This window comes from Aotus nancymaae, unplaced genomic scaffold (assembly GCF_030222135.1).
Source record: "Aotus nancymaae isolate 86718 unplaced genomic scaffold, 86718_ANA_hifiasm-v0.15.2.pri h1tg000020l, whole genome shotgun sequence".
NCBI classification, from domain to species: Eukaryota; Metazoa; Chordata; class Mammalia; order Primates; family Aotidae; genus Aotus; species Aotus nancymaae.
This window is the reverse complement of record NW_026988432.1, coordinates 44,284,306-44,298,297: the sequence shown is the minus strand read 5'-3', so window position 1 is coordinate 44,298,297 and position 13,992 is coordinate 44,284,306. Positions and strand designations below refer to the sequence as shown.

General features: G+C 37.8%; 1 protein-coding gene across 1 annotated transcript in view; it reads right to left on the bottom strand.

Annotated features, from left to right (window-relative positions):
* KLHL14 (kelch like family member 14) overlaps positions 1-13,992 on the bottom strand; it is a 97,756-nt gene that overhangs the window by 56,294 nt on the left and 27,470 nt on the right. Inside the window, exon 3 of the mRNA XM_012447292.2 lies at positions 9,786-9,907. Coding sequence (XP_012302715.1) covers positions 9,786-9,907 — 122 coding nt within the window. The remainder of the gene's footprint in view (positions 1-9,785; positions 9,908-13,992) is intronic.

The following is a 13,992-nucleotide window of genomic DNA, read 5'->3' as shown; positions in this document are numbered from 1 at the left end:
TTTTGCATGTGACAAGAAGAGTGAAACAAATATTTGGGAGCATAAGGGTGTGCTGTTGTAAACATTAGGGACTAGTACATATTTTGATTATACACCCCTGAGACTTTGGGAGGACTGCACTTTTCCAGCCACTTTGAAATTAGATGTGTCCAAGCAATTTGTTTTTGCTGATACAGAATGTTATTCAGGGCAGAAACTTCAAGAGTCTGGGTGACATTTCCTCACCCCTGCCATGAATATGGTGATATGTCAAATAGTGGAGTCTGTCAACCTGAGAACCAGAATGAGAAGATATGGAACAGACTCCCAGTTAACCTGCCATAGACATATGACATGAAAAGAAATAACTCTTTACTTTCATAAACCACTAACATTTGGGGATTGTTGTCACTGCCTAACCTGACTGATAAAGGTGCCAAGAAGGTCCAGTGGCTAATAAAGAAACTGAGATGGAAGAGTGGAAAGATGGAAATACATACCATGGTGAGGAAAATCAGTTGGTACAGCTCTTATTTGCTCTTACTTGGAAGGCCAATCAGTTATTTAATGAACTTCTACCTCCAAGGGAAGCTGCTGAAAACAGAATGTTGATTGTATGTGTTGGTTGCTGTTGGCTGCACTTGGCAAGATCTACAAAAAAGAGATGATCTCAGAAAAAAAGTGGCCCATTTATGAGCAGTATTGAAAGGAAATAGAGTCCAGAAATCTAGGGCTGTGTAGCCTTGGAAGATGTGGTGTTTTTCAATTTCATCTGATAAGTTAAGTTAAAACTCAGTTTAATGAGAGAGAAAAAATTAAAGGTGTGACTTTCACAGTGCTTTCACTGAGTTAGGATGTCTTAGAAGAAAGTTCTGATTAAGGCCAAGACAACCACCAGTAAATTCTAATTCAGAGAAAACAGTAAAAAGCAAACTTTCCCATTTAAGTCTTATGATACAGAAATAAAGAGACTATTAGACAGTGGTGTGTGTGTGCGTGTGTGTGTGTGTCTGTGTGTGTGTGTGAGAGAGAGAGAGAGAGACAGAGATGGAGAGAGACGAGAGAGAGAAGGGGCAAGAAAACAAAGGAAAAGCAATCTGAGAAGTTTATCAGAAAAGAAATATGGCATGGTCACTGGCATTGGAGTAGCTGGAAACATAAAAAAACAGTTAAGTTTTCTTGAGAGTTAATTGCCAAAAGAACTGCCAGTCTTGAGTCAAAGTAGCTGTTGATAATTTGATATCTAAAACTGCTATGGTTCTCTAAATGTTTACAGATGACTGGGTGCAGTGGCTCATGCCTGTAATCCCAGCATTTTGAGAGGCTGAGGCGGATGGATCATCTGAGGTCAGGAGTTCGAGACCAGCCTGCCCAACATGGCAAAACCCCATCTTCACTGAAAACACATAAAATTAGCCAGGTATGGTGGTGGGTGCCTGTAATCCCAGCTACTCAGGAGGCTAAGGCAGGAGAATCACTTGAACCCGAGAGGCAGAGGTTGCAGTGAGCCATGATCATGCCACTGCACTTCAGCCTAGGCAACAAGAGCGAAAATCTGTCTTAAAAAAAAATGTTTACAGACATGGAATGCATGTAGAAAACTCTTCCACTCAAGAAGAGCATATTCATCAGGGTTACTTCAGACATGACTCATGAAGATAATGAAAAAAGAAGGATCTCCCATAGGGAGAAGGAAGAGCCATGGGAGAACAAGAAATAATGAACAGAATTGGGCAGGACCCTAATCAAAGAACACAATCCACCTCTTGGATACGTGCCCTTCAAAATGTCTATTTGGTAGAATTGCTAACTTGCTACACTCTTTCCAAATGAAAGTGTTTACTGGGGTGATCCTGTCCCTTTTCCATCATGGTGCATTATGTGTGAGGGACCAGATAATTTGTCTCTTTAGTTTATTCATTCCAGGTCAAGAGTAGTCTCAAATCAGCTTGATGTTGGGATGACTATTCTTCTTACCCAGAGATCCTCCACAATGGGCTTGATTTTGGGTGATCTTCCCTTGGAGGAAAGGTGAGCGTGCTTTGAGCACAGCAGAAGAGTACATGGAGTATGTGATGTCTAGTAGGATAATTATGCTCGTCACATTGCATTGTTTGAAAATTCTCTGGTTTTCCTCCTTCTGAACCCTGGTGAGCTTGCACTTTCCTGCTTCCTGAAATGGGATGTGGTTCTGTGACTGAGAAGAAATGATATATGTCACTTTTAATCACCACTGCAGCTCTTTCTTCTCCTTGTTGCATCAATGGTGGAAATGCATGTCAAGATGGAGTCCCCATATGCCTGGACCCCTGAATGACTCTGTGGAGCAGATGCCCTCTATCAACCTGTGTTGGACATGCAGAATAAGTAAGAAATAATTTTGTTTTGTCCCTTTAAGCTCCTAGGACTTTTGGGGTTATTACCACAGCATAATCTAGCTTATCTTGACTGATAGACACAAACTTCATGCTAGACATTGAGATTTCATTCCGAATCAAAGTGCGTCTTCTTTCTCAAACTTTAGATGAGCATAAGATAAGATTCAATATTTTGGTTTTCTTTATTTGGTTAAAAAATAATGCAAAGTCAACTAAAATAGAATAAAAATGTATTGAGGAACAACTCTATTTCAAATCCTGAGCCTGGACATTTATTTGTATTATCTTATTTAATTCTCACAATAACCCTGTGAGGTGAGTATAATTATCCTCAATTTGCAGATGAGATTAAAAGATCAGAGAGTAAGCAGTTTCCCAAATTCACACAGACAAATATCTTGTGTGTGTTTCAATTCAGATCTATCTGTCTCTAAAGATGTCTGTAAAGATGTGTGTGTGCACACTTGCGCACGTGCACATGCTGTTTCATTTTTGACACTATGTTTCTTCCAAGAGACAGTTAAAATGTCAAAAAATTGCAGTGAATTGTGGCCTGTCCATAATCTTAAATGCAAATTTTGTCACTTACATATTATAATTTGCAGTTTAGTCCATAAACCAAGATTACATTATTGACCTCTAAGAATAGGTTATTATTTCAATTAGCTTATTCTGGCTCTATTCTGTGAACATGGTACTATGCCAAATACATTGGTTCCATTTAGATTTTCATGGGTGAAATGGGTCAGCACAGATTAAATCCCATTCATCTGCTTGGACTCTTTGAGTAATGGCAGTTTTTGGTGAGATGAATTGGTGTGAGATCTGGAGAAGCACAATTGGACGGATATACAGAGACCAGTGTTCTATTCTTTACACTGCCATTAAATCACTGTGTGACTCTGGGCATAGCACCTCCTCTCTTTGCATCACTTAGAGTAAAAGCCAAAATAAAAACATTTGAACCTGCCATAGAAGTTCCTGTCTGGCCTGGTCTCTGCTGGTGTCTTTAGACACATCTCCTATCTGTTTCCCCCTCACTCTTTGAGTTCAGCCATGCACCTTCTTTTTGCAGCATCTTTGCCTTTACTGTCAACTAACCTGGAGCAATCTTATCTCACATCTTCACCTGGGCACTGCCTAACTCCTTCTCATCCTTCAGTTGTCAGTGCAAATGCCACTTTTTTTGTAATATTCCCCATGACTCCTAGATTAGATCAGGACTCTCCATTGCCAAATCTTATATATTTTATACCCTTCCCTCAGAGTCCTATCACATTTTCTTATTATATATTGCTACCTGGCATTATTTATTAATGCTGGTTTCCCTCTCTAAACTATTAACATGGTGATATTTGTTTTGGCTCAGCATAGTATCATCTGTGCTTAGCACAATCTCTGTTACATAGGAGATGCCAATTGTGTTTGTTAAATGAATGAAATGAGTGTGTAAAATGAGAGGGCTGGGCATGGAGATCATTTAATCTTTCAGTACTTACACTCAATGGTTTGCCAGACATAGTCTGTAATTTGCCTAGGAATAACATAGAGCAAATTTAAACAGCCCACGTGACTCATACCTCCTTCATTTCAGACTCAGTAGCAAATACCATAGCTTGTGGGTAAAGAAGGTGTCAGAATTATTTGTACACATGCTGTTCTATGGAGGAAAAAAAATTGCTATTTTCAAGAGAGGCATAAGCCAGAAATAAATGAGAGACGGCCAAAGAAGGTCAACCAGTTTTTCTAGGTACCCAACTTCCTTGAAATACAGTATTTGGCGTGACTACCACACATATTTTCTTAAAAATCTATGAAAAATCCACTAATGTACTGGTGCATGAATACACAGTAGCAAATAATTCAAGATATATAGCAATGTGCAGCCATGTATCTCAAATTAGGATTGAGCTCATTGAAGGTAAAATTAGATGCTAACATATTTAAAAAGTCCAAACACAATTGTCTCTCCTTCTTCTTTGTCCAAAGCCGTGGAAACGATTGCTCCACGAACTGAAACAAAAAATTCCAGGCTAAGAGAGATCAACTGCTGTGATATTGTATATATTGTAACACTGAAAACAAAAATTAGAGGGGTATCCCAGCTTGCAATTCTTAATTCTTAAACCTGTTTTGATAGTTCCTTGAAATAGTCTCCATGTGATAAGTTATTGGTTAATTCTGCAGCCCCATCACTTACTAGTCCAACTTCAGACTTTCCTATAGATACGCAAATTTATTTCAGTTGCCAAAAGACACTATACTCCCTCCTGCCTTTTGGCATTCTCAATACTGGGTGGTTTTACTAAAGTGCTTTCCCATCTACCTTTTGCCTTGGTAATTCCTACCCATTTTTTCAGAGTTACAGATGGCCACTTTTAGGAAAGCTTTCCTAACCTCTCATGTTTACATTAGGGGCTCCTTTTTGTGTTCCTACAGCACCCTAGGACTTATCTATGTATCTCTTAGCACCCTGTATTATAATTACTTCCTTAGGTTATTGAGAGGAGAGATTATCCTATGCATGTTCTATCCTACCATCCAACACAGAGTGGGTATGCAATAATTGCTTATTACATGAAAGCATGAGGTCTGTAAATAAGTCTAAATTATTCCTAGGCATTTTCAGAGTCATTCAGAAGTACCTCATTGTTTTCTAAAGTTCTCCTGCAATGAGAAATGCACTGCCTACAAACTCTACCTACCTGTCTAGAAATTACATTAAATTAAATGGTTTGTGGGTTTTAGTTCTTGGTAATAAAGATAATATGAATAAAGGAAACCCACAGGTACAAAGCCCTTAATTGAATTTACATTTTATTTTCTTCAAAACAAATAATGATAAATGACTATTAGGTTTTGACTAATTTGACTTTCCTCCCATTATATCCTCAGGGAACAGAAGTGAACTGAAATCAAGCAACAGAAGGGCCAAGGAAAGATGTCCATTTGAATGTATCAACATGCAGGTTTATTAATTATTCCGTGAATAATCAACAACTAAGCCATTCTGCATTGCTTGGATATTGAATATGATCAAACCTATATTTATCGTTTGGGACTGAAGTTCAATGTCTTATATAAGCTTTGTTTTCTAATGACTATTCCTTCACGATTTATAGAAAGTATATTTTTTCAAAAGTATGAAGAATCCACCAGCTTTCTGATCTTTGTGACTCCTCTTAAATAAAGAAATGACAACCAGACACAGGACCCCTCACATGTGGATGGGATCAAGTTAAATGTTGTCCACGGGCCAGAGGAGACAACCTGGGAAACCACTACCCAACAGCTTACTTTATTCTCCATGACTGAACAGTAGAAAATTCCCAAATCCTTGCACTACAAAGAAGAGAAAAGAGTTTAAAATCAACAGAAGGGGAGAGGAACAAAAGGCATTTCCCCTACCTTTAACAAAGGTAACTAAGAGTGATCAAGAGAAGGAACACACCTTTCTACTTAGCTGCATAATTTGCATTCTAATGTTATTCAAAATAAGTCATCACTGGTATATGGAAGGATAAATCTATATTTTAGAGTCCCTTTTTTCTGTTGTTGCTCACAAAAGGCAACTAAAAAGTGTCTAATATAATAGAATCTCTTATTTGAAACGTGGAAAAAAGGTGCCAGTTTCTGGAAAATACCTTGCCCATCAGTAAAGAAATTGGCCCACAGGGAATAAAAATGGAATGGAGAGCTCTCCAATGCTGTCCCATGGGGAGAAATAAAAGGGATCTCTACACCTGGACTTCATAAAAACTTTGATATATAAGAAATCTGTTATCAAAAATATACAGTAGCCCCAGGAATTGTTCTGTTTAATCTTTGCACAGAGGATTTAGGGCCTGCAAAGTGCAAGAGGCATGATTTTTGCATTGGCCGTTTTAGTATTCATGTCTCCTGTACTGCTTTCTAATAAGTTAAGATGAAACGGGAGACTGCGTGCAGCAGTGAGAGATGCAAGAAAAGCAGTGCTGAAAAATAAAGATGAACAAAAGTGCATCTCAACTTCCCTCTTATCATCAGGCGAGGGAACAACAATGCCAAACTTAGAATGCTATTACTTAACACTTCACATTTACAAAAAGACTTTGCAGTCATTTTTACATGTTATTTCTCAATACTTTTCTGACAGAGGCTTTTTTTCTAATAATCAGTTTTTATAATGATATATGAAATGACTTTTCCAAAAAGGAAGATAAACATGCAGTCTGTGCCAGCATGTTACTAAAACAATCTTTTTGGTGAGAATAATTGTTTCCTTTACTGTTTGGGTAGGCCGAACAACTGATTGGCTATTTGAATGTTGTTTTCTTTCTGTTATGTAGACCCACTTTTTCACTCCTATTCTCCTTCACTCCATTCAACTCACTATTACTTAAGTTTATCCCTTACATCGTATTTCTGAAATATAAATAACATAACAGAATAAGATCTAAAGAAAACTAGCCTTCCTCTTAATTCTTCTGTGATATAAGGTATGTAAATGGAGTGGCTCCCATGAGTGAGTCTATGTGGACCTGCCTGTGGGATGGCATCTTTCTAAGAGGAACATGTCTGTAAGGCACACTGAGAAATGTTTGCTCAACATAAGTGGGCAAAGTATGCTAAGATTCAGAAACTCCAGCTACCCTCACATTTTAGGTATCTGCTAGTTAATTTGTTAGTTTGCATGGAGAAAGTTATTCAATAAATAAGTAGACCCCAAACCAGGGGACTGTCTCCTACCTTTAACTGTTAACTTTACCTCCCTGACAAAAAGAGTTTAGTATTTCTTGTGGGGCAAAAGAATGGCAGTAGAAAGTTCTCCAGTCCCTTAGGTTTCATAAGATTTGGGGAGAATCTGGGTATTCTGATGAGAAACATTTCTTCATTTATGATTACATGGCCCAAAGCATGGCAATCTGTCAATTACCTTTTTCAGTTTTGCAGAATAAGATATCTTAATATAAAAAACAGCAGACATTATCTAGGTAAATTTTTTATATTTCTTCAACAAATGTAAAAAATATGCCTTCACTTGGGGCCGTGTAGTCATAGCCTAGCAGGTAATAAACAGTATATTTTTAAGTACAACTTCCAGTGAAATGAACATTGTCAAGTAAACATTTATTTTAAAACCATATGCCTGAGTATAGAAAAAAGGGTTCAAGATCTTTACATATGTTCCCATTATAAGAACTTTACACATACACACACTAATTTATTTCATTCATTTTCAAATCTAATAAATAGAGTCAATAGATACCCTTTCTCTTTACTTCTTAGTCTATAGATTATTAAATCTAACATATGAAAACTATGGAGAATATGCTCCCTATTCCGGGGCAGTGTATTAAAGTGCTATGTCTGTTGTAGTGTTACTTGTCTGCATGGAGAGCTTGAACTGATTGACTGATGCATCTAGGTATAATGGTACAGTCCTTATGCTAATGTTGATAGTGATGTTACAGTAATAGCAATAGTACCTGTAATTTATTGAGTACATTCTATGTGCTAGGTGATTTATAAACACAATTTTATTTTAAAAATACTACAGTGACTCTCACAAAATGAAGAAACCATGACTCCAAATATTTATATGGTTTGCTCAAGGTCCTGGATCTGGGTTTGCAATCAGGTCTGTCTGATTCAAAGTTCATGTTTTCTTCCGACATCCCTCCAAGCAGGGAGTTAAATCAGGCAATGTGAAAACTTGAAGTAAGGTGACCATATGTTCCAGTCTATACCTGTTGTCCTGGCATGATTAATAGATTCCCCCTTCAAGCTTGAAAATGCCCCAGTATGGACAACGTTTGATAATCAACCTATCTTTGAGCAAGGTTTAAAATGCACATAAGACTTTTCCAAGGTATTGTTAACAATGCTTTAATTAATCTTTTTGTCTTTACTGAAGGGCATCAATCAAGTAAAACACTGAACCTAGCTTGGTGTATTTGGGAAAACAAATGGATTTATGAATGAATATCATTAGGTGTATTATCTCTCTGTCATCTCTCTCTGAGAATCTTTTATCCTTCCTCTTTTGTCTCTCCTCCTCCTAGTCTCCATGTTTCCTTTTATGCAGGCTTTTGCTATTGGTTAAGTATCAAAGAATGAATTCCTTGGTTTTGCTTTAGTTTTCGTTTCTGACAAACCCTTAAAATTCAGTTTGCCCACTCAGTCAGATGTTTAAACCACTATTAATGGTATTTTTGTCAAAAGGAAATCATTTTCAGACATCACTAACTTATTTTTCTTTTCTTTCTTCTCCTAAGCTCACTACTATTTCACTACTTCTTCACTACCACCGTAGCGCATTGGTGTCCAGGGAGCTTTCTTGTTGCAGTTCCTGGACAGTGCTACTGCAGGTTTCACTGGGGGACGCCAGCTCCAAAATGTATTATTTCGAGCACCACCTCACATGTCTCTATGCCTCTTCTGCTCTTACGGGTAAACTGTTGTCCAATTTCTATTATTTTAAAGGGCTCTCAAGAAGAGGAAAGAAAATGATTTTTGAAAAATAAACATGATAAAATACATAACTGTTGAAGACACATGCAATAAGAAAATCTAACTTTCACTTTTGTTGGTTTTAAATGTATGGCTTTGATTTATGGATCAAAATTGCTCATTTATTATTTTATCTATACAGCTCTGGGCAACTTTGACAGTTAAAATTTAGTTTTATTGACCAGTGCAGCCACTGTGCCCACAAGGGGACTGGTGCACACAGCCTGCTGCACTCAAGAAACGATGATTTTTGATTCCATGAGTGAGCCCGATTGGGAATCATAACCGATATAACAATAAGTTCCAAATCTCAGTGCCCAAGGCAAGAGGTTTGCTGTAAAACACAATCACCCTTTAAGAAGGGGAAGAGAAGAATCCTGGGTAGAAGTTTGCAAGCACAATTTCATGCAGCTGGAATAGGTCACAAATATATCTGTCCATTCAAACTATGCAGCAGTATAAGGGGACGTTTCTCTCAACACCCAGTTCCATGGACTAAATATTAATGAGCAAAAATGCCTAAAAAGCAAAATGAATGTTAGTTACAGAGATGATGAGCTGAACAACCATTCTGATGTGAGACAATTTACTAGTGAGTACTGTAAACCAACCTTTGGCTTTTCAATCAACAACAACAAAATAACAGAAGAATTTTGGGGGGAAGATCTTTGCTCCTCTCCCACACCATCCACTGCAGCACATACAGAAACATAAACCAGTACAGTGATTTTAGGACAGGCCTATTCAACTACCAGTTGGCCACCTCTGCAATGTTAATTTAGTCTTTTACTCTAAATCTCTTGTGATACATAAACAAACCTCCAAAGGGGAACAAATCAATAAAATGTCTAATTTGATTAACTATGTTTTCAAATTCATCAAGACAGCTCTAACCTGAAATAAATAGGTGAGTGAATAAATAAATAATGCACTCACTTGTGAGTATTTTCCACGTCTTCTTTTCATCGTCGTAATACTGAACCAAATTGCTGGGGAGCCGGTCCGGTCCAGGAGGCAGCCCTCCAACCAATAACAGCATTTTCTTGTTAGAGCGAATTCTTCACCCAAAACAAAAGAGGAGATGAATAACCACATTATTGTAGAGTCTTTTTAGTGGCAACAAAATCATAACCATCAAAAGAATGTTCCTTGCTTGCAGATATCTATTTCATTTTTTTCCTGTTTCTCCTCCCATTCATGTCTCAACAATTTTTTTTGAACCAAGCAGAAAAATGATCAGAAGAGCTGCACATCCCCATACTCATAGAATAATAAGCTCCCTTTATGCAATTTGTTAGAGGTTCATTCTAGAACGACCTTTTTCTTATATTATCCCTTTAAATCATCACTCTTTACAGCTGAGTACACATGAAATGCTCTGGAGTTGTACTAAGGTTAAGCATTAAAGTTGCATGTCAAAAATCGTATTAGTCAAAATCATTATTATAAGCCATTCTCCACTCAAAGAACCTTGAAAAAATTAAGGTTATGCAGGGAGTTTGTGAGCCAACTCTTTAATCACCCAGGGAACTTCAAATACCAGTTTGGTACAATTAGTAACACAGGGCTAACTGGGGTGGGTTAACCAGTTTGAACATGAATTTTTTTGTTTGTTTGTTTAATTTAGCTTAGACTTCTGCCTTCTTCCCCTTCCCCCACTCCCAGCTCGCCCTCCCCTCTGCTCTCCCCCTGTGCACCACTGGCGATATAGCAGCACCAATTGGTAAAAATGAGACTGTGATGTTGTTGTGAGCCTCCCCAGAGTGGAGCCCTGCCAATGCTTGCCACTGATCCAGCGGCATGAACTTGCTCAACTGTGCAAAGTCACTCTAATTCCCTCCCTCTGTTTTTCTACCTTCTCCCCCAGGGGGCAACCACTGAAAGGAGTGACTACCCACCCATCAAGAGCTGGCAATTCGCTGCTATTAACCGTGACTGTGATTCCCAGTCTGCCTGGCAGTTCCTGAGAAAGGCCTGCAACGTCTCATATGCAGTAAAAGCTGTAAGATGCACCCTGGCCGGCACACTCGACCTGATGGATGTACAATCCTCAGGAACAGTAATGGATTGAGCGCACTTGTGATTGAAGCAGGGAGAAGAGGCCCAGACCCCCACAAAGGGCCTGCTGATTTAACAGTCACTTTACATATAATTGAACTTTTCTTGTACCTGAAAGGCTCAAGGTGGTGGTGGAAGAAACAGAACAACAACGATTGAAGGAAAAAAGTCAATAAATACAAAAGGATTCCTCATAGTGATGATCACAAGCCACAGTGTGGTTCTCAATCTATGATTACATATTCAGCTTGTTCTGATTCGAGAATGTTTGGCGAAGTATGCCCTTGTGGAGAAGCACTATTTGTTGGTTAAGAACCTAACATTCAGAGAGTTAACTTAATGCAGTTAATGACATCGCCATGTGAAGGAAGGGAACAAGAGAATTCCTTTGATGAAACTCTGGTGCCATTGAATGCATTGTATTATGCCTCAGTGGGAAAAAATACCTTCTGGAGAATTGCATATATTAGACACTCATCGATAGAGGGAGCTGTACTTACAGAGGAATGCGTAATGTGATAGCAGCTTGCAATGTTAATTTTGCCACTCTGTGGATATAGTGGAGCCAAAAGGAAAACAAATAAACCCAACCTCTTTGAATCTGAAGTACCTTCAAACTGTACCCCTATGCCTTATAGATTAGTAGTTGACAAATAAAACAGAATACAACAGCAAAGAGCCTCATACTTGGAGGATTTCAGTGACTGGGGTGTTTTTGCAAGAGGGGGTTAAGAAAAATCAGTGCGTTTTCCTCTCTTTCATTTGGAAAAAATACATACAAAATTTACATGCTATGTAATCTCCTAAATGCATGGCCACAGAGCTGATATATGACCATTTTTTCTTATTGTAGTTTTTAGTCCAAATAATCAACCACTCTATGTGTGTAAGAGATGTCAAAATGAAAACAAATACTCTTTTTAGGTTGCTGCAAATTACCATGTGTAGACAGACCTGTTCAACTGGAGGTCACGATTCTGTGACTGTCCTAACATCACTCGTCTACATGCTGCCAGGCTGCAGATGGGAATAGATCAGTATCAACAGGACAGACACAGAGGAAAGAACTCATTGAAGTGGTGGTTGTGACAAAAGCAACATAATTAAATATGTTTTAATATATAAATAAATTCACTGCTTAAAAAATATGTTTAATGGGGCCCAGTGTGGTGGCTCATGCCTGTAGTCCCAGTACTTTGAGAGGCCAAGGCAGGCGGATCACCTGAGGTCAGGAGTTTGAGATCAGCCTGACCAACTTGGTGAAACCCCAGCTCTACTAAAAATACAAAAATTAGCTGGAGTGTGGTGGTGGGCACTTGTAATCCCAACTACTCGAGAGGCTGAGACAAGAGAATTGCTTGAACCCGGGAGGCAGAGGTTGCAATGAGCCGAGATTGCGCCATTGGACTCCAGCCTGGACGACAACAATGAAACACATCTCAAAAAAAAAAAAAAAAAAAAAAATTAGCTGGGTGTGGTGGCACACACCTGTAATCCCAGTTACTTGGGAGGCTGAAGCAAGCTTTACTTCGTGAAGGTGAACCACACAGAAACCCAAAACAAGATGAAACATGTAAGAAGTTGGATCATATAGAGGAAAGAACACATCAAGTAACAAAATGCATTTGAGTGGTTTTCTCACTATTTTCTCCATTGACTCTCAAAACAGCCCAATGTGGTAGCTATAACTCTCCATTTTACAGAGAAAAGAGAAAGTTTCCATAGCTATTATAAGAAGATGTACATTTGGATATTACAGAAAACTATGAAGATTTCTGAATCCAAATAAAGGAACCTAATAGAGATCACTTTACATTTATTATTGCTTAAGAATAATACAAATGAGAATAACTATCACATATTTTACTTTGATATAAATGCAATGTCAACTATTCAATTACTCCTAGAAAGTAATACACGTGAATAATTCCTGTGGAAAAGCTTCCATTCTTTTTACAATGTGCAATTATAATCGTGACAATGACCATAACTACAGATAATAATGAATGCATATTGAATATTGAACTTCTGATTATCATACTATTCATTTGATGTGTGTGAACTTCAATTGGAAAACACCATAAGAAAAGACACCTGTGAACTAGAAAAGTAAAATTAAGAGAAGCTGAACTAACTGTGCTGAAGGTGGTTTTAATTATTCTTTTCCAAATAATTCCAGCAGAGCTTTACAGGTTTAATTTTAGATTAGTCAAAATTTATAAATGCAGCCTCACTGCAATCACTAGAGCTTCTTCTCAGGGCGACATAGTATACTTTTTAGAAGCTCTTTACATAGGAAACCAATTTATCCAAAATTAATATGTTCTCTTCATACCTTTTATTATTTTAAAACACTCCTTCCACTCTTCATTTTACCCAACCCAGACCAAAGTATGTATTGAAAAGACAAGGACTGTAAACAAAAAGCTGAGTATATCGTGGTTAATAATATTTGAACGTCTTTGATTTGAGTTCCTTGATTCTTGCGTAGAAAAATGTAAGGTTGCAAAGGCGATGAAATCTGAAGGTCTCCTTTGTTCCATCTCAGTGACTGCCCAGCATTTACCATGTGTCACATTTGGGTGTGTATGTGCGTCTGTATGCATGAGTGCTGGCGTGCATACATACTTTGGTTCCTGGGATGAATGATTGAAGGATGACCTAAACCTCCTGGTGTAAACAAATTTTTCATCATACTGGTGTTCTAAGTACTGTAAAATCTCATTTATTTATATTTCAGTGATTTGGAACTTCAATAATTGGGAAACAGGCCAGATAAAGTTTTGCTTTCCATGATACATGAGAAAAGTTTTCATGGACTAGATTGCTAAAAACTTTTAACCTATTTAACCTAAGAAATCTAATGTGCTAAGAAGTCTAATATGCTGACACTTTATAACTACCAATGCACATTTAGACAAGATTCATTTTATAGGAAACAAATAATTCTCATTTATAAAAGAAGATATTCTGCAATGTTCAAAGAATCATTAATTCCTAGAATTAGAAGAGAACTTTGAGGCAATCTAATTCTGTGATTCCCAGGCCTAGCAAGTTACCAGGATCAACTGAGGGGATTAGAAAT